At 41.6% G+C, this 27801-nt stretch overlaps 1 protein-coding gene across 3 annotated transcripts in view; it reads right to left on the reverse strand.

The window, feature by feature from the left end:
• Positions 1-27801, reverse strand: part of phactr2 (phosphatase and actin regulator 2) — a gene marked incomplete at its 5' end in the record, with an annotated part of 45002 nt that overhangs the window by 12336 nt on the left and 4865 nt on the right. For 2 of the 3 annotated variants that reach the window (XM_084561752.1, XM_084561751.1), the window contains 3 exons: positions 1626-1766; positions 2675-2749; positions 3588-3773. In XM_084561752.1, the coding sequence (XP_084417878.1) occupies positions 1626-1766; positions 2675-2749; positions 3588-3773 (402 nt within the window). Of the gene's footprint in view, positions 1-1625; positions 1767-2674; positions 2750-3587; positions 3774-12804; positions 13310-27801 lie in introns of those variants that run through there. The other variant, XM_084561753.1, reaches the window with a different exon arrangement.

Below are 27801 nucleotides of genomic sequence, written 5' to 3' on the forward strand. Positions count from 1 at the left end.
GAGAGCCATTCTAATGGGGAAAGGACGAGAAGGACAAACAGGGAAACATATTTTGTAGCCACTTAACTCGACAAACACTTGAAATACATGAAGGTGTGCGAATGGAGCCATGGATTACAGGTGCTTCATAGTGAGTCCTGTTTCCCTTCAAACACTGATACATGCTGTTTTCCATGCAGGGAGGCAGGCAGGCAAGAACGTGGACTGGCTTCAGACACAACTAGCTGAACTTACCAGTCCCGCGACTAGTGTTGTTAGTACTCCGTGGATTAGTTTTAGCTTGTGTGGCTGAGCCAGTCTTGACTGTGGTCTTAGCTGTCTTTTTACCCCCTGAGGAAACATCTTTGTGCCTTGCCATGGCTCCGGTGCTACCAGCAGGTTTGGAGGAGGCAGGCAGAGTGGCGCCTTGCTGTTTTTTAGCCTGAGGTCGACCCTGGTTTGCGCGGGCGATGGTTTTAGTATCACTCTTCTCTGAGCAGACCAGAGGAAGCAGGGAGGAAAAGTGTAATATTTACAGGTTAAAACAGAGGCAGAAAGAAAGATGAAAGATCTGGACATGCAGACAGGCAAATAGAGGTAAAAGATAAACTCAAGGAAGGAGTCAGATGAAGCCTTTCTTGACAGCTAAACTTTAACCTCTCCGACCTCCAGCATAATGGTACGTGTGTTCCGTTGCGATGAGATGAGGGTTGAGGTGAAAACAACACAAACACTTAAGCAGCATCAGACACAAGAAGAGCGGTCTGTCTCCTGAGGGAGATGGAGGCATTAGAGGAAGGAGATGCGGCTCTGTCCAGAATGCCTACTGCAGCCCGATATAATGGGAATATCTATTTGAACACATTAGTCCCGCTCATAGGTCCCACAGAGAATTCAATGTTAACCAGAGAACTGCTGCACATAGTGTACAGACGCATTCCACGGCCAAGGGGAAAGGATTTCATGGCATCTAAAAAAAGCCTCGATAATTATTTTAAGCAAATAAAAATGGATCTACTAAAGGGCTCGAAAGTCCCACATTCTTGAGTAACCCCGTGTTTCAGCCAGCTGTTGCTTGGAAGAGTGGAGCCATATTGATTGACAATTACAATCCAACATTTAGTAGCGGACTAGATGGCTACAGCACAGTTTCTAGTTTGTGCACATTAGCCGGATAATAATTGCATGACAAGCCACAAAAAATGTTTGTTTCTCTCTTCGGTAAATGAGAAAATTGTCCATTACAAAAATAAAGACCCCACAACATTGTGAAAAACATGACCACGAATAAGCAATTAAGACCGGGGGAACATATCTTTGTTGATAATGTGCATAGTAATGTCACTGTGGATCTAAAATATTTACACATTTTAGAGACAAAACTCTGCAGCTCGGCCCAAAGCTAGAGAAAAAGCTTCTTTGTAACAAAGGTTTAAATTTTTATTTTACCTTTTTTTTCACTATCACAACAAAGCAAACCCCTAAACAAAATTTAATGGTTGCTTTACGCCAGAGGATGAATGTTAATCAGTTCTGAAGTCTCAACTAGAGCAGAAGTCTGAAGGTTACGCATGACTCTATTAGCCATGGATTACAGGTCACTATATCCCAAAGATTACTGAATCAGTAACAGATGCAAAAATTACCTGTTTTGTCCTCCGCGCTGACTGACCCAGCAGCTTGCTCCTCCAGAGGAGTTTCTGGAGACTCAATGTCGACTTTGACCTCCTCCGATGTCAAACTGGATGTGGCATGTCCGTTGAGATTTTCACTGCTGATCGGTTCATCTAGAAGAGAAGAAACACACGCTGTAGTGTTCTGCTCTTAAAGGCAGTATCACTGGCAAGTGTAATTACATTTGACAAAGCTAAAAAAGATTTTAAGTGTAAAAGGAGAGATAATAATAAATTCTTATGGAAGCACTTTTACATGTAAATGAACATCTGCTACATTCAAGCCATTGCCAGGCGAGGTCACACAATGAGGTCAGAAGGAGTCTTAAATCTAGTGTCTGTGGTACTATTCCAGCTCTGGTACACCGTCAGCTATGAGAATTATGTCAGCCAGCAATGATTGGTTTGCCAGGATTGAAGAGGGGAGGAAGTGTAGTGATGGAGACGGAGTAATAAAGCCTATGGTAGAAAAACCTAGAAAGCATTAAAGAAAAGTTTTTGGTGCTCCAGATAGTAGATTCAGAATAAGAATTACAGTATAAAAAAGATGAAAAAGGACTAGGGACAGACCTGGACGGAACCTTCTTGCTCTTGGATGGGTTGGTATTTGTAAAATATTTGGCGAAGGTGATGTAGCTACTACATTTACTCGGCCTAAATAATAAATGATTGCATCCAAACTGTGGACATTTCTGTGTATTTTTGTATTTTTGTAACCATTTCCGATCACAAGCCTGTGACTTTCCAGAACACAAGTAGGCATAAGTAATTTATCAACTGTTAATTATGGTGTAATTACTCTGTCTGCCAAAAGGGGGAGACGAAACAACCCCACTGCAGCTTTAAAATGTCATAAATCACAAATTACATCGTTCCCATCTGGACCTAAACATAAAATACTTTGCGGAGTAATAACAACGCCATCAAACAGAGAAACCTTTATTTTGAATGCTGGACATTAACTTTTCTTTTAATTCTTATATCAATATATTAACAAAGGAAATAGTAAATAAAAAACAAACCTTGCTCAGGGATGAGAACTCCTTTCTTGATGAGTTCCTCCCTTGTTTGTCTGGTAGAGATTTTTCTCTCTAGAACTGACAGGATAAATGAGATCATGTATGATTCAGTATGAGGACTTAGATTACAGCCGTTAATTCACAAAGGAGTCTCCAAAAGTTTTGCACAACGGGCTTGTTTCTATTGCGTAAACACAAATGAAATCCCCACCCCATCCTGCACACATCAATTCCACAAATAGAGACACAAAAGAGGAACTAAGCTATTTCCCTCATCTTACTATAAATAATTGGTTATTTTTCTCTGATAACTTGCATATCAATGTTCCTCGCTGACAGTGAGATCTGAAAAGATTTGTTAATCAGAGAAAATGTATCTCTTACAAAAAAACACCTAAAACGTTTCTGAGCATAGGTTCTTAAAATTAGTATTGTTGGTGGAAAAACAAGAAGATAATTTGAAAGAGAAACTTGATAGAATAACCACTCGTCTGTGGGTGGTCTACTTCCCAATTTACAACTCCCAGTACTTTCTCTTTTCTTAACAGTCCTAGACACAAACCTGAAACCACCTAGAAGAACACGAAGGTACAAAACATACAGACACACAATAAGCAAAAGATAACACCTGCCAGACATGAAGAAAAAGAGTCTCTGGTCTTTGTATTTATTTCTGTCCCTTTTTACTTTCAAGCCAACAATCCAGGAATGAATCAGCGAGAGCTGCAAACAAACCGCTCACTCTTTTCCTTTTAAAGCTCTTCTGGGCCTCCTGTTAACACCCAATGTCCCACACAAATCCTAAAATTCAAGAGCTGATGCTGTCCAGGCACTTTGATTGAGGAGAGCGAGTCAGTGGCCACTCGTCAACCCGTCCATACAGCGTACGCGCAGCCACACACGCAACACGCCCTACCTTTGGAAAGATCCTGGAACTTGTCACTCGTCTTCTTCTTCCCCCACTTCCAGGGTTTGAACAGCTTTCCCAGGGACGACAGCTTGCCTCGCTGGTGCCGCGATGCATGGGCATTCTGGGTGTTGGTGGCGCTGTCCACCGCCACGTCGCAGCTGGCCAGAGATGACGATTTCTCCAACCCATCAACTGGAAGACACACATGCACGAATCCATAAATATAAACAGGAAAATCGTGAGCGGCATCGTGATGTAAATGAAAGCATGAGCAGCCGTTATAGTTCTGTTTATGCAACAGGAGGAACGACTTTGTCTCGTAATACATGGGCGTTATGGCAGATATCACATCTATTCACAGACTCTGTTATATAAGTGGACAAAATAATGAAACATAATGTAATGTTCAATGGGATGGCAATACTATGACAGAAAATTTAGGTGCACCAAAATGTACATATAACACATAAAGATTCAACTTTCAGTATTAAAGATGTTTAACTACATATTATTTTTCCTAGCATTAGTGGTAGGTGGGGTACTTTTTTGTGAAATGCTGCAGATTTTTATGATTTATGTCTTTAGTCACCGACAATTTAGTCAAATGAAACAAGCTGAGAAGGTGAAAACCCCTCTTTAACTGAGCTGCTCTCAGACGTGTGCCGTCGTCTGACCTCCTTCATTCAGGCTGCTGCAGCAAGACGCTCCAAACAGAGACACAGCACTTCAGACTTTCCTGCAGCCATTTAAAGACTTGCTCACCTAACGTAATGGAGGCTTGCACGCCTTCACTTTTTTTCTGTGGCATTATTTGAGTTGGGATTCTCTGGCTTAATCTGCAGGTTTTGCAGGTACATTTTTATGTAACACTTCAATATACTCTTTCATTTATTATATTATGTCATGCACATAACTCAAGCCGGTCGCCTGCAAACTAAATCGGCATCAGTTTATTAATAAAACCAAAGCTCAATCAACATATGTCAAGCCGAGGCTGCAAAAAAAAAAAAAGCTGTGAAGTTTTGTGGTGAACTACATAGTACAGTATAGCAAAGTTGCAATGCATGGGCTTGTGCTTGTGTGTGTGTGTCTTGGCGAGATCCCTGTCCTCTATGAGCTCCTCCTCTTCCTGTTGAAAGATTAGCAGTGCTGTGAACCTTCTGGAACAGGGTTGTGGATGGGGTGTGCATTTACGTGCGTGTTTGCGGAAAGCTTACAGAGGAAAGAACGGTGCCGTTTGATTCCCTCAGCAGTTCAAGCAGAGGAAGATTTTTTTTTTCGCAGATTTTCGCAGCTGAAAGTCCAGACGTTTTTTCATGTAATTCAGTCATTCAGTTAAGTAACTGTGGCTGCAGCTGAGCAACTTTAACTGAACACAATATCAAAACTAATACAGAAAGGATATTCTTGGTCACTTTGGTATGCACACACGCACCATTTTAGCAGAGATGAGGAGCTAGTTTCAGAAGTCTATTGGGGTCACTTCCTCTTAAACCTGCAGCCTTCAACCTCATCGGACACAAAGTAACAGGTTTGTATTTAGTACGATTTTCTAAGACTGATATACATCCATCAGGCATAACATTATGACCACTGACAGAAGAAGTAAATAACACTGACCATCTTGTGATAATACAATGTTCTGCTGGGAAACTTTTAGACTTGGCATTCATGTGGATGTTACTTGGCAAGTACCACCCAGCTAGACCAGACCAGGCACCCCCACCCCATAGCAATGACACTCCTTGACAAGGATGCAGCCTGAGCACACACACAAAAACGGTTTAGAAACGACACCTTGAACAAAACAGTTCAAGGTGTTGTTCAAGGTGCTGTTGTGTTGTTGTTGACCTGGCCTCCAAATTCATTAGATCCCAAACTGATCAAGTATCTGTGAGATGATCCACAGAGGCCCCAGACACCACAGGACACCTTCAGAAGGCCCATGTCCATTCTCTGAAGAGTCACCACAAGAGAGACCTACACAATATTAGGAAGCTGGTCATAATGTTGTTTTTGTGCTGTTGTTCATAATAGTGTGTATTTTACAGTGACTGATTTACTTGTTTTGCTGCAAGCAAATGACCAGTTATTAATTATTTTATACTTGATATCTGCATACTGTACTGGCCACTGAGACTGAGGACCTGTGCTGCTCATTTGGATGTGTAAAAAGTTTTCCAATTGCATCTGCATTAAGCAAACATTCAAATCAAGATTTAAAAAAGGGCATCTCTTATTGTACACAATATTTACAACATTTATCTATTTTTTATTTTATTTTATTTCTACAGATCAAACTACCAGAAGGTTCTCATTTCTACCACTGAGCGGACTGGCTGTGCATGTTCCTGTTATTGTAGTACTAGAGATTTCAATGACATAATGCAAAATAAGATCAAATCGTTGCTCCTTCACACAACTGTGTGTAATGTCACAGTCTTGAGATAAGACAAGCTGACCAAGCTGATGTCACTACAAACACACACACATTCAACTGTACGAGAGACAGAAAATGGATCAGTCATGCAGTTACAACACACGTGCAGACATTCAGGCAACTTTCATGCCGATTACAGCAAAATCATCATCATTTCAGCTTTGGTCATTTACACCAAAGCTGAAGTGATGATTCAACTCATTTGACAATCAAGGAGTTTTACGTTGGACAACCATTTGCACAACAGCACCTAAGCCAGTGTTTTAAACGTGAAAGTGCAGTTGAACTTCAGGAAACCACACTTCAGACTCATCTACAATTTTTTCTCATCAAGCACATCTGTTGGGGCAAATCCATATTCTAGCCTTAAGGTCAACAGAAAACAATCAATACCCCTGCTGATTGGCTGGCTTTCACCAGCACTGACAGATTGTTGATGCCAATACTAGACGTTGGAGGCCATCTGCTGCTCAGTATGCACTGATGGACATGAGCTGAAACTAATGAGCATAAACTGCCTCTGACGGATGCTTACTGGTGACAATGGATTGATGGGCTGTTTGTTTATTTTCTCAATCGCTGTTAGGAATAAGAGTCTACATTTCCGCCAGTTATATCACACCTTTCTTTGTCGTCAGCACCCTTTAACTGGTCAACATTTGTTAGATCATTGCCAATCAAATCTGAGCAAATTCAATTCCCACAGTTTGTGATTGATAAAGTCTCAAGAGGTAATTATCTCCCATCTTCTCCCCCTCTCCTTTGTATGATTGTTTCCAGTCTGGATCTGCATGTTTCTGATCTGTGGTTCATTGCTTACAGCTATCCATTCGAACCTAAATATTATGAGTTATTTAATTTATCTGCTTGCTGGTTTGCCAACCTCAGACAGATGGGTCCCCCCAAATATGAGCTGCTCAAGGGGTCTTCCTGTTAAAAGGGAGTTTTTCATTGCCACCTTTCTCACCTCAGTGCTTACTTTTGGGTGTTTCAGGGCTCTGGGTTCTGTAAAGCCTTCAGACAATCTGGATTGTTGTTGACGCCAGTGTTTCACACAGGATTTTTCTGAGACTGTGACGCTTGGGGCTCAGGTCTGACGTGCAGAACTCCTTCCCGTTTGTTATGAGACTATGGCGGCCTGCCATAATCTAATTTGCTGCCATGGTCTAGGCAATTAATGGGAGACACTGACCACTGAAACTAAACTGAATACCTAAAGTGAGTGAAGACTATTATGACAACAGACAGACAGACAAGAGAGATGCCTGATGTCCCTAAACACGCCTTATGACCATGACTGCACAAGGATACAGCCAAAAAACAGCATGTACATTCACATTCACATGTCAATTAAGGGCACAAAAACCTAGAGCGAAGTCATGGAAAAGTGCGGTGCAGAGCTCCATACATAATCTCCCCAGACACCAATTTATCCCTCTCTCGCCCTCGCGCACACACACACAGTACAGCCACACACACACACTCATTTCCTGTTCCTGTGTTGATATCAAATCACAACAATAGGTGCATTTCTGCAGCTGCTTTGTGCCACTAATGATGGGAAAATCAGTAACAGTGATTATCATCGCCATTAGGCCAACTATCAAAGCTGTGGTTGGGAACCAAACATGGACAATGGACGGTTTTATAGTGAAAACTGAGAAAGAAACGAAAGAAAGAGGAACAGCGGAGAAGAAAGGGAACACACTGTTGAGTTGAGACCAACCAGATGAACAAAAAAGGGAAGATGTGACACATGTGTCATGTAGCAAGACAGGAAATCTAAAGGCTAAAGTCCAATCACACATACATTTACACAATTTAACACTACATCAGTTTTTCAGAGTCAGTAAATGTGTAGAGCCAATTTATTGTCCCAGTCCTATTCTACAGTGTCCTTAACAGCAAAAATTAGGCATGTAAATTTTTCATCAGTGAATATTCGATAATTCAGTCTTCTGGATCATTGCTTCCCAAACTCAAAGCCTTAAGGATTGAAAAGTTGTTTTTCAAATGAATATTCTTATAACTCTTCACCACATTAAAGAATGATATGATATGAACATTTAAAACTGCCTGCTACATTTTTGTGAATATCCAAACAAAAAAATAAACAATTAACACTGATGTGTCGGCTAATTTTACTTGGGAGGTAAATTAAAAGCAACCCGTAAACCAATTGACCTTTGGCTAAGCCCCGCCCCCCTTAGTTACTGTTGCTACGTCCGACATTCTCTTCTGGGCTGTGGTTTTCTGGTTATCTATAAGGCTCTGGTATCAATATCAAGGAGCAACACTGTTCATGCAAAGCTGGGTACGTCTCTATTCACTTCTATAATCGTTATTACGAAGCAAACGGACTAACGTTACGCACGTATAACGTTGTATTTCTTCAGCGTGTGTTGGCGTATCAACAACTATGCAACTTAAGCTGTAACGGTGATGTTTTGGTTAGCTCCACAGGGTTTTGCGCGCACATCATTGGGCTTATCCATACCCAGGCTATATACAGTAGCCTGCCGAGACCGAAAATATGAGACGCCTGCGTTAAAGTCAATGGAGCGCTGTGGAAAAAGTGTCGGACCCTGTGGGAGCTCTCTTGGCTGTGATTGGTCAATCTACATTCTAGGGCGGGGCTTAGCCAAAGGTCAATTAGCAATCCTAATTATCTGCAAATTTGCACAACACAGTTTTGAACAGTTTTGAATGGTCAGATAGGCCAGTGTGTGCAGTATTTTAATACAGCATTCTGTATAATCGTCTTAATTATCCGTATCAGCACTGTATTTTCGTTGAAGCCTACATATCCACCAAGGGACCTTGCCACTAGAGGCCGCTATATCTGACACAGTGGTTCTTTAATTTTGATGCCACAGAGGTGTGGTGTAATTTAAATATCTTGGGGAACCTCTGCTTTATGTAGACTGTCCTCCCAGAATCTGTGAGAATTTGTAGCAATTATGAACCATGGTGGAAGGCATGGTGAACGATGATTTCATTGTCATGATCAACCAACAGTCAACACTGGATGTTTCCCCAACCTTTGCCTAAATCATGGCCATGTGTCTAAACTGATCCAGAGCCATAGCTTTGCCAGTTCATTTTTCAGCAGTGATGCGTAATGAGTTTGGGTAGGCCTGGACAAACAGTCCCATCCTGTTTATAGGGGTGTCACATCAGAAAACAGTTCTATGAAGTCTGTTCACCTGCTGCCCCCATCATCTGAATACAGAAATCAGCTGTCAGCAACAAAGGAAGTGACAACAAGAACCAGTTTCATTAACCAAACAGCAAAATAATAAAGAAAGCTTGACAATAAACTTGCACTCTAAAATATGACTAATGAAATCAGACAGACTGTTAACGCTCTTCCTCTTTTATGGGGCTCCAACAATCAGTGATATGAGGGCAGATTTTGGCTCTGCTGAGTACAATGGTAAGTATCATATGAGTCAGTTAAAACTAATAATACTGACTGCTGCTTTTCAAATTTCAAGAATGTGGTTCAGATCAACATTACAGCTGCTGACACAGCGACATGATTCCACACTGGATTTCACACTGTGGCGTTATGTTTTGAAACAGATTACTTGCAATGCCACGCACATGACGGGTGAATCAGGATTTGGACATTTAACAGCTGTAGAAATGAGTGGGATAATCAGAAACACAGCTTGAAACACAACAGACATCTCAGTGAAGTTATACTACACTGGATATATTCAGTACTACAACCATCAAGCCAAGACACACAGCCGTGTTAGTTATATCAAAATGTGTCCAAAACTGTAGGGTTTCAGCCAACAAATAGCTGTCTTTCATCACTACATGGCATACATTTTTTAACTAGAGGGTTACAGGGTAAATGAGGTGTACTGTGACAACGCCAGCAAGTTTTTGTTTTTTTCAGACGTTATAGCAGGAACATGTGTTGAGGAGGAGGGGAAAGGGAGAGGCTTCCTTCCTTCACTGCAAGTCACCGCGGAGGGAAGAAGCAGACGTCACAAACAGAGGAAGAGAGATGGAGGGGGAGAAAGAGGCAAAAAGAGACAAAACGGGGGGAAGAAAATCGGAGAAAGAAGGGCAAAAGTGAACACTGATGTTGCACAAAATAAAGTGTGGGAAAGAGGAAGGCAGGAAACGGGGAAGGAAATATGAAGGCAACGAGAGGTGTTGGCCGAGAGTGGAGGGAGGGGCGACGCTGGGCATTAGCTGAGGTTTTAACACTTGGGTCATTTCTTCCAACTCGGTCTCCAGTTGGGGCTGGAGAAGCAGGGTACAGAGTAACCCATGATACTCACAGGACCTAGCAGCTCAGACTAACAGACCAAAAGAAAATCAAACAGGAAACTGCAGCTTGAACGTGTTTTAGCGCACAGTCATAATTTTCTTCAGTGGGGATTCCAGTTTTATGCTAATGATCTTTCAATAACACCCGAACAGATACACTTTCCCTCCTGCTCTCAGTACTGTGGATTCAGCATTTTAAGGCACGCCACAATATCATTATGTAACCTGTAATGCAATCATGCAGAGCATAAAGATCATTACAATGCTCTGGGGTTCCTATGCATGTTGGCCTAAGTGCGCCACAAAACACTCTGTGCCTTACTTTAAATGCTGACGGCGTCATAAAAAAGTCCAGGTTTGTTTTTATCCTGAGTCATGTGTCCCTTCCTGTGCCTTACTGCCTTAAAGCATTCCCATAAAAACATGCGTATGATCGGGAAGGTTTCACTTTTGTGGCTTACAAAAACACCAAGTACTACAGATGACTAGACAAAGGGGTTTAAATTGTATGTTTTTGTTTATTAGTGAACTATCTCTGACTACATCTCGTTTCCACGCAGCGCTGTGTGCATGTCTGCCAGAAGTCCATTCATTCAAAAGGGAATCTCTGCGATTTCAGAAGAGTTTGCATAACTCCTCTTCCAGTATTTTCTAGACCAAACTTATTCTCAAGTACAGTGAGAAATGTGTGCCAGTATTCAGGAGTAACTACGCTGCATGCCAGGCGGCTGATAGGCTTGACCATTTTGACAGTCATATTCTATAACAGATAATAAAACACAGTGCTGCAACACACAACAAAGCATATTACGTCCCCAAAATGTTTGAAATTGGTTAAAGCAGCTAGTACATATTTCAATTTATCAAACCGAAAACACAATCACCAGCTTGTTTCTGGTCTTTACTTCTTCTAAACAGTGGTTTCCTGTAGCTACAGAAAGGCACAAGGCCAGCCAGTTTCCATCTATTCATTAAGACATACACGTCCTTCCACTGAACACTAGGAGATACATGTTATACTGATTCACCATTGACTGTGTATAGAGATGGACAATTTCTCCACGATATCGTGCATAGGATTTCTGAATAAATCCAATGTGGGTGGCACCGGTATCACCATCTTTGCAGTGCTTGAGTCTTCCTAGCTCCTGGCTGATTCAAATACTGGCAAAGTGGTTAAGGGTCAGCGGAACTGAGGTGGTTGTGTAAAGCTTAGGCACACAGCTAGAAACTAATCTGTCACTCAATGTGGCCACACCCACATTTAACGCACGGCTTTAAGTTATATCACTGCAAATAAAACTGGCGAGTTATATAAAAATATCACCCAAAATGCCCAACTTTGACACAAATAAAAATTTACTGCCTGGCACAAAAAACTATTTTGGTCACTATACTCACAACAACCGTACAGGGCTGATGTTTTATATAACTCAACATTTTAAATTATACCAAAGCTTAAAGTTATTCATAATTTAGGGTGTGGTGAGGTTGAGTGACATCTGTCTGCCTCAGCGCCACCCGTTCGCCTCAGCTCCAACAACTGTCAGTCACTTCCAGGAGTCACGAGGAGTCACCGGCAAGATGGCGACGGCCTGGATGGCACACACTGAGCTTCAAAACCGTTCTTCAGAAAACCTCTGGGTGATGTAACAGAGGGGGCTCCCCAACTTTATATACAGTCAATTAAAAAAAAAAAAGAAAGAAAGAAAAACAGCAGCTTAGGCTTCTTAACGCTGTAATAGGCACTTTAATGTTTTTGATGCTCTATGGGCCAAATAATAAAATTAAATCAATAAGTTATTATTCTTTTACGTGTTTGGGGCTTTGGGAAGCTTTAATAACCAACAAAAAAGTCACCAAATGAATTCATAATGACAATAATCAATAATTTAAACCACAACAAGCACTCCAATAGCTGTCTTTTATTAAAATAAAATCTATTCATATCTACTACAAGTGAGGAAATGCATAATGAGGTCAAGGATGAGCAGACATGATGAAGTTCTTTACTGTAAACTAAATGCAAATAAAATCTGGGGTGTCATGGAAAAACAAACGGGTTAGGAAGAAAAAAAAACTAATCAGCTCATCTGGACTCAAACTAGTTGCTAAATACATAAACTCTTAAACACACAGAGGCAACAATGCAGCCTTTGGTTATACAACTACACTACTTAAAACTGTGACTAGTTTCACAACAGCTGGGTAACACAGCCCGCGATATATTTAGAAACCCCGAACATAATGATGCAAGAATTAATTTAACACACACTTAGTTAGCATTAGCACAACCCAACTCAGCACGGGGCTTTGTGTGAACCGAGTTATCCGACAGAAATGTTCAAGAAAGAAAGCAGAAAGCAAAAACGAGCAGACTTCCTGAATAAAGATAGCGGATTGTGTGTGTGAGAGAGAGACAAGAAGAAGGGAGAGTACACACACACACACACACACGCATGCATGCGTGCGCACATACACACTCACACTTACCGCTCGCAGTCTGAGACACGGCAGACAAGGCGGTCTGACCCATATTCAGATTGAGCACCGAGCCGGACCGGGCCCTCGAACCCGCGATCACGGCCTTCTATCCCCGCATAAATCCCGTCCGCGGCCGCTGAGGAGGGAGTTCATTTCAGAGAAAAAAAAGTTTCGCAGCGTGATGGCTGAGTAGCTGGAAACTTGGTTCACTCTGTCTGACTGACTGACGGAGTCGCTACTACGTCGTAACTTCCCCTCCCTCCTCTTCTACCTCCTCCTCCTCCTCCTGTGAGCAGCTGAAAAATGGCTCTCATTCCTCTATGCAGATTAGGGGCTGCAGGGGTCAAAGGGCGGAGGGCTCTGACACCTTCTGCCACTAGTTTACATTGGCTCAGAGACAACAGACTGATGGCAGCGGCTAAAACGTGACACTTAAATGAGAAAGTAACTATAGTGGCACACCGAAACGTGTTTAAACTGTTTTGTTTTTGCAGCCTAATAATGGCTAGTTTCACTTTCTCTAAGAGTACTTTGAACAAAGTCACAGTTTCCACATTGAAATGTCACACTTAATTTCAAACCAATTGAACCAGTATCAAAACTTTTACCAGCCTCGTTGATTAAGAAAAAATTAAACTAAGCCTGATTTTGAGTCAACTTTTGAGTTCATTTTGAGCTACAGAGAATAGGAGTTTAAAAATGGTTGTAATTCCTACACATTTACACTAGCTTGGATGTGAACACATTCTAATTTAAACTCCTTCAGGTCATTATTTGGACTATTTTTTTCCTTTTTCTGTCATTGTACATACTGATATCTGGGTACATACTTAATTATCCAGCTCAAATTAACACACAGGCCTTGTCTTGAACCGTACCTACCGATCAGTCATAACATTATGACCTCCCTAATATTGTGTAGGTCTCCCCTGTGCCTCCAAAACAGTTCTGATTCATCAGAGAATGGACATGGGTCTTCTGAGGGTGTCCTGTAGTGTCTGGCAACAGGATGTTGTTAGTGGGGGCCTTTGGGTCCTATGGGTTGAGGGGAGGGTCCTCTGTGGATCACTCTACAGATACTTGGTCAGTTTGGGATCTAGTGAATTTGGAGGCCACATCAACACCTTGTGCTGTTCCTCGTGTTTTTTTGAGTTGGTCTAGGTGGATGGTACATGTCTAAGTAACATCCATACGAATGCCAGGTCCAAAAGTTTGACATTGTATTGTCACAAGACGGTCAGTGTTATTCACTTCTCCTGTCAGTGGTCATAATGTTGTGGCTGATGGGTGTATAACAATCCTGTCCACATTACCAGTATGTAACTCCCTCCAATCTGTTCACCTGTATTATACATATACCCTATTAAATACACACAGAGTCAGATTCATAGAATAAAGTTAATTCTGATTCTGATGCTCTTATCTTTAACACTCACTATATAATTAGCATCAGAACATATAATATAATTTTCCTCTGTGCTATAATATTTATTTTTCTCTAAGTGCGATATTCCTATTAGAGTATTGGTCCATATTGTATATTCATTCATTCATTCATCTTCTGTAACCGCTTATTCCTGTTAAGGGTTGTGGGGTCTGCTGGAGCCTATCCCAGCTATATTGTATATTCATCCTTCATCATTTCTATCTTGTGTGTTCTTTCACTCAACATTTTGTTTGGTACAACAACTGTAAAATGTTATTTGTACCTTTAATATGTATATATATTTTTTCTAGTTGTATTTCGTTTTTTTTTTGTTGTTTTTTTTAAATCTGACATACACTGTCTTGTCCTGCCACTGTAACATCCACACACACCACAAGTCTGACACAACTGTATTCAAATTGCTCTAGTCAACTCCAGTCAGGTCTAGTTGTTAAGTCTAATCCATGCCCGAGACTGGTTACCATATCTTAAATCCCTCAACATTTTCATGAAGCTCATGGATCAGTTTTTCCAGAGTGAATATTCTGCTTATGTTTTATATTTATGGATGTAGAAAGGATACCAGCGGTCCAGTGCAGGGATGTCCTTAGAATTATGTAAAAATATCTTATCTGTTATCTGATTGTTACCTCCACCCTCTTTAGCATTAGCTGCCAAAACACAGTGACGATAGTCATGGTCAGTCAAGGTAATCACCTAAATGGTTGTTTCTATGCACATTTCTAAAACATGTGTGCATATGTGCCAATTTCATAGTTGCATGTAATGAATTTCAGAGAGCCTAGCCTAGAGTATTTTCCTTTTGCTGTAGTACTTTCTCTAAAGTAATGGGTCTTCTTCCACCACTGTGAATTAAAGTACAGAGCAACAATAAGATAGCTTGTGGTCAGACTACAGAGCCTGCAGTGCAGACATGCAGATATCTGGATATCTCAGAGATCCAGAAATAGACTTAATCATTATCACACGAAGAAGGAAGTGATAGGAATGGATAGTAAGATGATGGCTGTTTAAGTGAAATTGTTGGTATACACTGATGCAGCTAAAATCAGAGTTAATTATTTTATGTCTTGGTATAAAAAAAGTTAATCACTGTTGTTTCTAAAGCCTAAGTTGATATAATTGATGTTACATTCAAAGTTTCTGAACGTATAAAACCAAAATAATCCATAACACTGAGGCTGACATTTGCCTGTAATGTTTGACATTTTACAGTAGCAGGTAAACCCGTGTGAAACCTTTTGAAAACATTGCTCTTGTCCCCATTGAATATTCCAGTCAGACATTCAATGTGTGGGCTGGAAAAAGTACGCGAACCTCAGAGTTAAGGCTAACGACATTAACAAAGGGAAATCTGAGTCATGAGTTAGCAAATCTGGAGTCTGATCAATCGATGAAGCGAGACTGGAGGCTGGGTTTAAGGTACTTTTGATGTCAAATCAGAATAAGAATCAGAATAGTCATCATTGCCAGTTATGTTACACACACCTTTGTGAAATTGATGAATAGTAGATCCTATTTTATGACCACAAGAAAAACCAGGGTCACATACTTTTTCTTCTTACTCAACAGTCACAACACGTCTTGAGAACAGGTGACGGACATTTGTTGTTTTGTGTTTTCATTAATAAATGAAAAATGGCAATAATCCATTGTCTGCATTGAAATGAAGCATTTAGAGGTAGCTGCTGGACCAGGATTGAATTTGACAAAATGTATTTAGCTTACAGCCATAACAATATAAATGAGCTCAGGGTCTGCATAGTGTCTGGGGCTCCAGATGAGTGTCAGTGCAGTAAGCTCTGTCCTGGAGGGAATTTATTATGAGAAAAAAAAAAAAATTAGATGACAGTGAAACCTGAACACGACTGCGAGTTGCTCAAAATCAGCCGAGGTTTGTCAGAATGACCATTCCATCTTCTGAGGTAGTAGAAGTAGTATGAGTTTAATATTACACTCATACGCTACTATCCACTGACAAATGTGGCAAACTAAGCCAAATACCCGTGCCCCAGACTCTTAACACAGGAGTCAACTGGTGTGTGAGTGAAGGAGAGAGAGGGAGAGAGAGAGGGAGCTTTAGTCATGTAAGTTGAGACTCTGCAGAGCACAACTTGACAGAACTGAGTCGACATACACACTCATTCACATAGCGTAACATGAGCAAATCAAACTGGCCTGATGTAGGTGGTCATTAAGGCAGAGACTGCCATCTAGTGTCAACTACACACAGTGTGTCAAATGACCCCAGGTTGACTGGGACTGGAAAGTAGTCTGTGGTACATTTGTCATGAAATTATTCATTCTTAATGCAATGCTTTTGTTTCTGTTCTCGTTGTCAGTGCTGTCCATCCCTCTTGTCCCTTCCTAAGTCATTAAAGAATAAGAAGCCACAGAGAGTTTATGTAATCACAAAATGCAGCACATTCTTGCTACGGAGTGCTGCAGGAGAATTAAAACCAACAGTGAAATTTGAACAAATCTAATGTGGCATGGAAAAAAAGAATTGAACAGTTAAAACGAAGCAGCGTGCATTGGCTTCCTGCAGAAGAAAGTAAAAAAAATGGAGTTGTTAAAACTTACTCACCACTTATAAATACTTTCACTGACTCATCTGCAGTTAGGGAAAAAAGCTGATTGGCTGCATTTTTGTTTTGTTTTTACACTTGCACTCTTATCGACTGATTTAAATCTCTCAAACCTTGCGTCGGTGCTCTTATGGATGTTGTGAAAATTAAAGATTTTAAATGCACTACATTGGCTTGAACCACCATGTTTGATATCGCAGTCTTTTCGAAGCCACCAAATCCATTTTTTTTAGTAAACAATAATGCCATTCAATACACATTAAAGTGGGAGCTGCTAAGACAACCGCAGTCTTACGGGACTGTTATTAGTGGATACGATGGAAGCAGATAATTGAACAGGAAGGAAGTCAGTGAAGAAGTGGGAGGATAAAGACAGAGCAGTAGGATGGAAGTACTTAGAGAGGTTAACAGAGAGATATGACTGCGTTAGCATTGACTGGGAGGTAGTGTCGTTTACTCAACGTACCAGCAGTGCACACTGAATTTTTTTGGAGCCCATATGTGTTGAAGGGCAGAGGGAAATACGATTGTGATGAACGGATAAAGGTCATCAGGTGTACTGACGCAGCACACTGATGCTCACCACAGAAAACAAAGAAGTCACATGCAGACTGGGATTGCTGCTGCACTCATGTTGGAGGGTTTCTGTTCAATTCAAGATTGAAGCGTGGCTAATTTTCAAAATGGAAGAAAAACAATGCAATGCCTCAGTAGTAGGGTGACAGTACTGGGGCTAAGTGGTGCTTTGTCCTACACAGTTGGAGAACTATGAAAAGTTGTGTTATGTACTGACTGTACAGGGTTATCTGACTGTTTAGATTAGATTAAACTTTATTGTCATTGCATATAGTATATATAAGATAAGACCAAGTGTAACAGAGTGACTGTTGTATTTTAAAGGGGAACTACTGTTTTTTACAACCTGGACCTTATTTCTGGCATAAAATATGGTCGTTTATTCACCCATATAACTTTTGTGTAATTTGTATTCCTTCGGGAGATATTTAGATCAGCGTATATCCATGGATGTTGTAGTGGGAGTGACCGGGGCACCGAAACACAGCCTCTAAACAACGCATTATCTGCCATGAAACTCGTTCATTTCACCAATATTTTGTTATGATACGCTAGTGCTATTCCCCGTTGAGTCTGGAGTTACCTGTTATCATCATCTGGGGTCTGTAGATTGACCTACAGACCCCGGATGATGTCTTCTGACCTGGTTGATGTCGTCTCTGAGCGCCACGCACACCCGCGACGGTCGGCTTGTTTACCTGTAATTTGCTACTGCTATGGTTCGTCCAGAACCTCAGAATCGGAAAAAATATTCAGCCATGTTGCCAAAAAACTAGCAGTAGCAAATTACATTACATTTCATTATTCTTTACACTCAAGTTGGTATTTTAGTCAAACATATTAGAGGTTTTGACTCACGTAATGTAATTTTCCCATGCACTTTAAACTTCACCCTCGGTGCCTTTAAAACCACAGTTTTCTGCTGTAATGCGATCAGACATTCACTCGGGCATGACACAAACTGACACCTGGCTCCTACATGACCCAGCCCAGGCACAAATATGACAACCCGATGACACAATTGACGTGATATTTTTGGCCAGCAGATGCTTTGTAATCTGTCTGGTGATGCTCACAGTCCTTCTTTTAGCCACCTTGGGGTTTGTCAGCATCTCTGGGCTACCTCTGTTTTTATTCTGGTCTTCAGCAAGTCAGACTCAGATCAGTTTACTGGCATCGTCAGTTGACCATATTTGACTCTAAAAATGTCTTGCCTTGGCCTTGAAATGTTGTCCAATATGTTTTAATTCATTACACCGAATCTCATATATGCCTCTGTATCCATCCTGTTGTCAGTCAGGACTGGACTGTTCCACTGGCAACCATTCATGCCCAAGCCACAACAGCAGCAACACCAGGTTTGACAGATAGGGCTGATTTAAGATCAACCCACTCGTCATAGTTTTAAACTGGACCTCATTATCGATGAGATTGCTGTGCAGTCATCAAGTCAACTTTCAGCTCAACTTTCTGCAGTATGCACAGGGTTACCACTGCTCCAGAGCTCTCCCACTGCCGTGGACTTTTGTGTCATTTACTGGTCAAATGTAGGGAAAAGGTTCCTCTGCATTTAGCTCAGATCAATTGGATGCGTTTACTGTAAATCTGTTCTATATCCAAAATGGAGATCTTTGAGAATGTATTCAAGGTCAGGAGGACAATTTGTATAGGTCAAGGTACACATCTCGGGAAATGGGCGCTATTTGTCCTGCCACTTAATAACAGAGATCAACCAAGGAAGCCTGACCTTTCTATTGACCGGATCAGCAAAAGGAGGGACAGCAGAGGTGAAGGAGGAGAGGGGCCAAAAGAAAGGAAGAGAGTCATCAAATATTAAGTAGTAGCCTCAGCAGAACAAGGATAATAATTGTTTAAGTGCTACTTTTCGGAGTCTTTCTCTCCTCCCCTTGATTTATTTATTAAACTCCTCCAGGGTACAGGCTCGTGCTATTCTCATAGCTGAGAATGATTTGTGCTTTCATGACCGAGATTGTCCACAAAGAAAAAAATGCACTTTCTCACCTCCATTACATGGATAAACGGTTTCAGAGTGGGAAGTTACAACCTTCGCTGTTCCATGCGATGGACTAACTAACCTTTTCAAGAGCCAGGGACCGGACATCTCTGTGCGAGGATCATGATTCAGACTGCAAACTGTCATAACAGTCAAGTGTGACTCAGCAAGTAACAGTCTCTGTTATAAAAGCAAACCAGGCTGAGCCAAGAGGAGCTGTAGTTAAATGGTGTCAGTGAGATCTCACTGTGGTTCAGCAGGTTTCACAGGCCCATATAAGACTTTATTGAATACATACTGTATGATTAGCAAACTTTAAAGTATATTGCATGTCACTGTTGGGATAACTAATGGACTGTATAATTCACTGACCATTAGGGGTTCCTGTCACATAGATATCGCCCTAAGATTAAGTAGCACCCGCTGCAATTATAAGTATTAGGAGCCAGGGGGTAGTAATTAATCATTAAACCATTGCCGAATCAGACAGCATAATAAGAGTTTCATCTTATTGCTAGTTCCAAAAGCTTCCATCAAGCCTCAGTAAAACAACTCTGAATAAATGGTGAACAAAACTTAAACTGGAACTTGTTTCTTGTCTTAATATGAGATATACGCTCGACCTCTTCAGTGCAACGGAAGCTTGGGTGGAAGTCATGTGATTCATGTATGTCAGGCATTATCAGCTAAATCTCTTTCCATTACACATTTTCCCTCCATGAACACAACCAGTTTTCCATTTCTGGCCAGCGCTCCTCAAATTTATTTTGCAGTTTTAACTTTGACGTTTATGTTATCATGAATATTTAATGCCGTACAGAGACATTAAAGGTGTTTGAGGTGTTCAGGGACCATGAAGTGAAACTTCAGTCCAGGGCTACCTCTGCTTGGTGGTTTTCCAGCGTAGCCACCATATACAAATCACTGACTGACATTTATTGCTCATCTGTGTGGACCTGAGATTGCACTGAGAATGATGCTTACATGTAATGTTTGACAATTTTGTTCCTGCACAACTCCCACAAAGGAAGTCTCTGTACAGCACCTGAATCAAATAAATGTTACAAACACAAGTTTGTTCCTCCGCGCTCTCCCCAATTTCAATCATTTTTACCTGACTGCATTAATTGCACAGACTTACTGTATGGCCTAACAGCACAGATAGTGGTTACTGTCATTTCTCTTCCTCTTCTCATCTGCCAGCCAGCTTTTCTGAAACCTGATCTCCTGTTTGTTGTATTCTGGCACAACCCATAAGCCGCCATCACTGCTAAAATGTTGCCTGTATAAATCAATAATTGACATCCTGCCAGACGGGCGGCCGGAGAGCTTAAGAGAAGGCAAGCTGGAAAAAGACAGAAAGTGAGAGAGACAGGGACAGAGATGGGGACAAAAAAAAAGAGCTGGAGGCGTGACGTATACCGTCCTGCAGGGTCTTAAATAATTACCTTAGGATAAATAAAGACAATACATATTGTTTGAGAAACGTGCGATTGGAGGTCGTAAGAGGACACCGAATGGGGGAAAGTAAACAGTCAGCAGCGAGCATTTACTTATTCATATTCTCACTATATAAGGCCATATCTGCACAGAAATGACCGCAGAGCCACTGTCCATTTTGAAAACAGCTGTCCGGAGCGAATCGCGTTGGCTTAGCTGTGTTGTGCGGCTGTTAGTCGAGACATTACAACTCTTTTAGAGGCCCAAAGTGGTTTGTTTAAAAGTAGATGGCCACTGGTTGATGATGGTTGCTTTGGCCACTGTCCAGCTAGCTTTCACTGACACGCAGAGGGCTGTTTTACCAAAGCCTCAAAAGGTCTGGGTCTAGGCTCATTTGTGCTTAGCTGACACATTAAGTCCAGGCTCACGGATACCATAAAAGTCAATCGTTAGAGTAGTGCGAAGATAGTTCTCTTTAAAAAACATCCTGATTGAAATACCTTGCTATTTGTTAAACAGGTTTCACTAATATATTACATGCTAATGCATCAGAGGGGTAAACAATCATATCCCACTAACACAGCAACATTCGTGGCATAACTGAAGGTAGGTGTGGCTTTGTTTTTTAAACGTATTTGCACTGCGTAGCGAGGTGGATATTCTGTCAAAAATTTTAAGGAGCCTGACTTTTCTCCATATAGCCTAGCCTGGAAGCGACGACGAAATATCTTAGTCAAACAGGCAAATTTGCATGGCTTCACCTTACACGTTCTCCATCAAATGAGGCAGAAAATGCACTCAATACCGAGTCCACCGCATGGCCTTCGCATATACATATATGCGTGTGTACTCTCACAGATGCTGCTTTGCCTTGCAAAACACTCAAACTCGCAGCAGCAATCTTTTGTTGCGTTTCAATTCACCTTGAGTCTCTGTCAACACGGGCAGAAACACAAGAGCGGGCGAATGTGGATTTATTGCCGTCGAGCTCAACCTGAGACAATAATAGAGTCTAAAGATCGCTTGTGATCTGAATTTCTGCCTTTCTCTGTGGACACATGGCAGCAGGGGCCTTGCCCATTAAACACAGTGATATGTTGTGACAGGCTCTACAAACAGTAATTAAACTATATTAGATAACACGGTCCTGATTTAGCCTCGCCTGCCTCCTCTGGCTGGAGAGTGACACCGACCAATGAACTGACATACCACTGTCATTGGGTCTGGCGCACACCCATTTTGGCTAACAACAAGTTCTATTTCCTCTCCAGAAATGTGATAACAAAGTCACTGCTACTGAATGTTGGTTAGTATTTGTCATATGAGAAACTCTATTGCTATGGTGTGGGCAGACATACAAAAGCGATAAATCATTTCAAAGGGAAACTCACAATCATTGTCGCTCCACAAGCCAAAGATTTTGTTGATATTAGTGTCACCAGTAAATCTGGCCTCAGCAGCACAGAAGTCTGATTAAGGGAAGATGTAGCAAATGTTATTGTTATGAGGTGCTGCGGCATTAGCATCTTATTAATGTTGCACTGTAGTTTGTCTTTTTAAATTGTTTTCATAATCCACATATTTGTGTCATGAAACAAGACAAGGGAGCACTAGAAAAACCTGCTGCAGCCGCCCGATGACTGAAACCCAGCCAGAGGATCTCTGACACCACTTGTGAGACGCTCCTTCAATAGCTCATGTTGCTAAACAATCGAAGGCACCAAATTTGAGTCAAGTGCACGTCTACGTGCATCCAACCCCATTTTTGATTTGCAAACAGAGTGGTTCTCAACGAGGTTGTCATCAGCGCTGTATGCAGGCTGCTTCATAACTCATAACTCTACATGGGCACAGGGTTTACAGCCTCTGCCTTCACTTTGCACGTACAGCAATGCCTGGCTAACAGGTGACAGCCAAAGCTAAGGACAGCGTGTGAAAAGAAGTAAAGAATCTCTCTCTCTCTCTCTCTCTCTGTGCCACTGCCTTCTGTTACACTAACACAGAAAGACAATAAGACACGTTCACCATAGACAGAAGGAAGTGCAGCTTATTATAGAAGGAGGAAACTCACCATCATGTTCCATGACTTGACCCAGGGAATATTATCAGCACTGTGAGTTGATCCTTGCCTCTTCCCGATACACAGTCTCTCTGCCTCCCTCCCTCCCTCCCCCTGCTAACTCCCCCTACTTCTTTCTCACCGTCTCATTTCTTCTCCTATTCTCTCTCTGCCCTCCCTTACTCTCTCTCTACTTCCCTCCTCCATCGCTCATCCCTCCCTCCATGCCTCTCTGTCTCTCTCTCTCTCTCTCTCTCTTCGCTGTCTCCTATTCTCACTCGCCCCTCCTCCCTCCTCTCTGCATCCCCTCGCTCCAGTAAAGAGCATTAAAAGTTAATGTTTGTTTCCATCTCAGGCCCTCGCCCTCCCCTCCCAATCTGCGTCTCGTCCTGCGTTTATCTCCATCTCCCTGTCCATCAAAGTTTTTTCTCCTTCACCCTGGCCACCGAGTCTGGCTCCGGTCTCATCCATTTGTTTGGCTCTGCCCCATGTGCTGAAGCCCCGCGGTGACGTAGAAAATAAGGAGAGAAGTGCAGAGCAGAGGAGACGTACTGTTAAGGATGAAGGCGTGGAGAGATGGAGCACTAAGGAAGCTGTGTGACCGTGTTTACATTTCCTTGTCGCTCTCCTCTTTGTCGTCAGCCTCAGGCAGATGTGAACAGATTTCACTGCATCAGTTTGATGAAAAGGGAAGCTGCAGCGGTAATGTGATAGCTCTGTGGCTACAGCGGTGATTAGCAACATGTCATAGTCTTATAAAGCAGTTTTGTCAACTTAACCAACATCATAAAATTGACTTTATTATTTAATTTCAACCAGGGGATCCACCAGCAATTATTTCAATCAATTTGTCAATAAGATAATTATAAGAGTAACAGAAATGTGGGGTCACTTGTTTGGACTGACAGGAAGAATAGAAGAGAATAAGCTGGGCATACCATCTATATGTATGGCTGACGTGCCCTTGAGCAAGCACCTAAGCACCTTCTTTGGATTCGGATAGGTTAAATAAAATTTTCACGGTCTCAAATAATGATAATAATAATGGTAATAATAAAGCGTGGTTCATTTCCCTGCGGCATATAGATAGCCGTAACCGTAACCTACGTATGTAGCCTACGCCATTGCGAGCCATTTATACTTGTGCCTCGTCAGTCTGGCTCGCTCTGTAACAACGCCACCCAAGCACTAGTCGGCAGTGTGTCTTTTTTGCCAGTCGGGTTAATTTTGTTTCTACTTCCTGCTTCAATTTCAACTATGCCGACTGAAACTTTCGCAAAATTTCGCCGAAGACGACTTCTACAAATGTTTGTATCTCCGAACCTCCTCAGTTAACCTTTCCTCGATGTGTTCCATCATTATTGATCCAAAAAAATCACTTTGAAAATTGCGGAGCAGGAGAAGCCGCCGGAAATAGTAAAGTGGAAACACGATACTATCAAGCGGACCAATCACAGCTCTTGCGGTCTGCATTGCCGTGACATGTAGCTAGATTTCTGGGGAGATACACGTCAGGCTGCGACGTTAAGGTCTCCGTAGGGTCTGGGCTGATGCCGTAGCTACGTATATGTATATGAAGTATAAACCGCACATATTAGTAATAACAACTGAAAAAGCAGCACAATCTTTTTGAGAAAGAAGAAATGAAAACTCACAGTTAAGTTTCAGTCCTTAATATGTGTACATCATGAAACTATTTCAGAAACTACTTGTAGTTTGTTTCATTCATTCATTCATTCATTCATCTTCTATACCCGCTTAGTTGCGGGGTTCTGCTGGTCATCGGGCAAGAGGCGGGGGTACACCCTGGACAGGTCGCCAGTCCATCGCAGGGCTAACACAGAGACAGACAACCATTCACACTCACACTCACACCTACGGCCAATTTAGAATCACCAGTAAACCTAATGAGCATGTCTTTGGATGGTGGGAGGAAGCCGGAGTACCCGGAGAGAACCCACGCAGACACAGGGAGAACATGCAAAGTCCACACAGAAAGGCCCAGCCGGCCCATGGATTTGTAGTTTGTTTCATCACTGTCAATTAGATTTGATTTAAAGCACAAGCACTGTCTTGATGATGCATATCAGTTAAACTCTTAATAAACAAAATATCCTTTGTAATTTTTATTGATTAATAATTAAGATCTTATCTTAAAACCATGGCACCACAGTGACTGTACCATGATAACAAAGATGCAGATATTAAATCCACAAACCATAAAACAGCCATAGTAACAACTGCAGCGCTTAACAAATCAATAAACTCAACTCTGAGAGTCAAAGCAGAAACAAGGATCGAAGCAGCAATCACAGAGTGCAGGACGGTCGAGGAGGCCGACAGATGGTCGTTTTCTGTCTTTACTTCTGTCACACACACTCCCTCGAGTGTTGTGAAGAGCCAATGAGCACAGCAAATATGTCATCTATATGCCTGTGAAGGTTTGATGCTAGGTCTCAATGCAGAGCAATACACAAATTCTTTTTGGCATTGTGTGTCCTTTTTAGACACATGCTGCTATGGCCTGTTTCAGTGTATGTGTGTTTGTGTGTCCAGATATCAAGCGCAGTTGATTTTTTTAATTTCCTGTTCTTTATAGATACACATCAAAGTTCAACATGTGGACAGAAATAGAGGAGAAGGACATTAAAAAATACACTCATGGACTGAAAGTAGTGCCGTGTATAGGCATTTGTTTTTATGAAGCAGTGGGCCGAACTCTTGCAGAATACTAAAGTTCTGGGGCCATTTTGCTGGGCCCCAAAACTTTTTGTGGGTTGAAACCACTTATGAATTGGTTTTAGGGTAAAGGTTACAATTAGGTTTGAGTTAGGGTTAGGGTTAGGGGTTGAGATGGTTAGAGTAAGGGCAAGGAGTTACAAAGTGCTTTATGTCAATGGAAAGTCATTAAGACGATAGAAACATCTCTTCCTGTGTGGGTGTGTGGGTGTGTGGGTATGTGTGTGTGTGTGGGTGTGGGTGCGTGTGTGAGAGAGAGAGAGGGAGAGAGAGAGAGAGAGAGAGAGAGAGAGAGAGAGAGAGAGAGAGAGAGACGATGTACACAATGGACTGAGAACAGACATAATGTCCACACTACCATTAGGTTATTGACTACATAAAAGCAGCTATGTGCCATACGGTATAGTTTCTTCTTCTTTCTGTCTTCTTCTGTGTACTGTGAACTGTACTGTGTACGATCAGCCACAACATCAAAACCACTGACAGAAGTGAATAACATTGACCATCTTGTGACAATTTAACATTCTGCTGGGAAACTTTTGGACCTCGCATTCATTCATGTGAATGTTACTCAGACATGTACCACCCACCTAGACCAGACCAGGCACCCCCACCCCATAGCAATGACACTCCTTGATGGCAACAGCCATCCCCAGCAGGATGCAGCCTGACACAGACACACACAAGAACGCTTTAGGAACAACTCAAAAAACATGAAGAACAGCAGAAGGTGTTGACCTGGCCTCCAGATTAACTAAATCCCAAACTGGCCCCTCCCCTCAACTCCTGAAGTCCCCCACTAACAACTCAACTATTTTGGATGCACAAGGAAGACCTACACAGTTTTAGGAAGGCGGTCATAATGTTGATTGGTGTATATTTTAGTTTTTCTGAGTTATTCCTTTGCATTAAAATTTCCTCCATTTCTGCTTCCATGTTTGTCTAATTGAATCCCTTCCCTCACTGTCTAATATGTGAAAAATCAATTGAACATTTTTTTTTTTTGTTCTGGCCTGCTGTGCTGTTATTTACCTAGACTGTATTGGTGTGGTTGGTTGCAGAGTTTTCTGCCCTTTCTTAGATGTAATATTAAGTGACACTCAGATAGTGCTGCTCAAAGTGTCAAAGAAAAAAAAAGATGAATAAAAATGCAAAATTTGAAAAGCTGTTTACAGAGATCATGACACAATTACATGCGAAAATCCAAAGAAATTGTTTCTCTTTCTACTGAACTACAGAGAACACTGACAGGTCGTCACTTAAAGTGTTACATCGCTGTCTGTCTCTGAGTCACCTCCCCAGTTTAGCTCCACCTCTGCGTCCATTTTGAATTAGCCGAGAGTCAGGCAATTTCAAGATGGTGACAACCAGATCCACCACATTGAGCTTCAACACAGTTCTTCGGGAACTCTATGGATGACATTGCAGATAATTTGATCTTCTCCTCATATGTCTGTGCTCATAACATATTGTTGAATTTCTTAAGTCAGTTAGTAGTCATGATTTATGGACGAATATCTTTGGGTGACTTTTCAATAACTCAGGAACTCACATCAGCACAATCTAAACAGATAAAGAGGTTAAGGAATGACTGTGGTTGTTGTTAAAAAAAAAAAAAAAACATTTTCTCAGTTGAAACAAGAAAAAAAACTGTCTCTTGTGTTAAAGTGCCATGTTTTGTGGACCCGACCATCCACCCTGACCACCTGCTACTGCACACTTGGCTGAAGTCATGTCACAACAGGCTTCTGTAACTTAGATGTACCTCACATTTAACATTAACGTTTGTGATAAAAACGTATGTGTCTTGAGGCCAGAGGAACTAAATGTACCGTATATTTGCAGCTGTTGTTTTTGTCACAACCATTTCTCTGGTCGACTGGCTTTTTTTATTTAACCCACACAGAGATTGTTCAACTTCCATTGCGCACAAACATACACTCAGTATATGTACCCATAGTTATTAGAGGCTGTGCAAAGTAATGTTAACATCCTGTTCATTTTGCTTCTGAGGTGGTTCATTGAATATTAATAGAGTTAAAGGCTTAGCAAGTAACCACAGTGAGTTACTGATAGACAGATGGAGGGGGAGAGAAACAGAGCGAGTGAGACTTTGACTTTTGATGCAGTCCAATGAAACGGC

The sequence above is a fragment of the Chelon labrosus genome (genome assembly GCF_963514085.1).
Source record: "Chelon labrosus genome assembly, chromosome: 15".
NCBI classification, from domain to species: domain Eukaryota; kingdom Metazoa; phylum Chordata; class Actinopteri; order Mugiliformes; family Mugilidae; genus Chelon; species Chelon labrosus.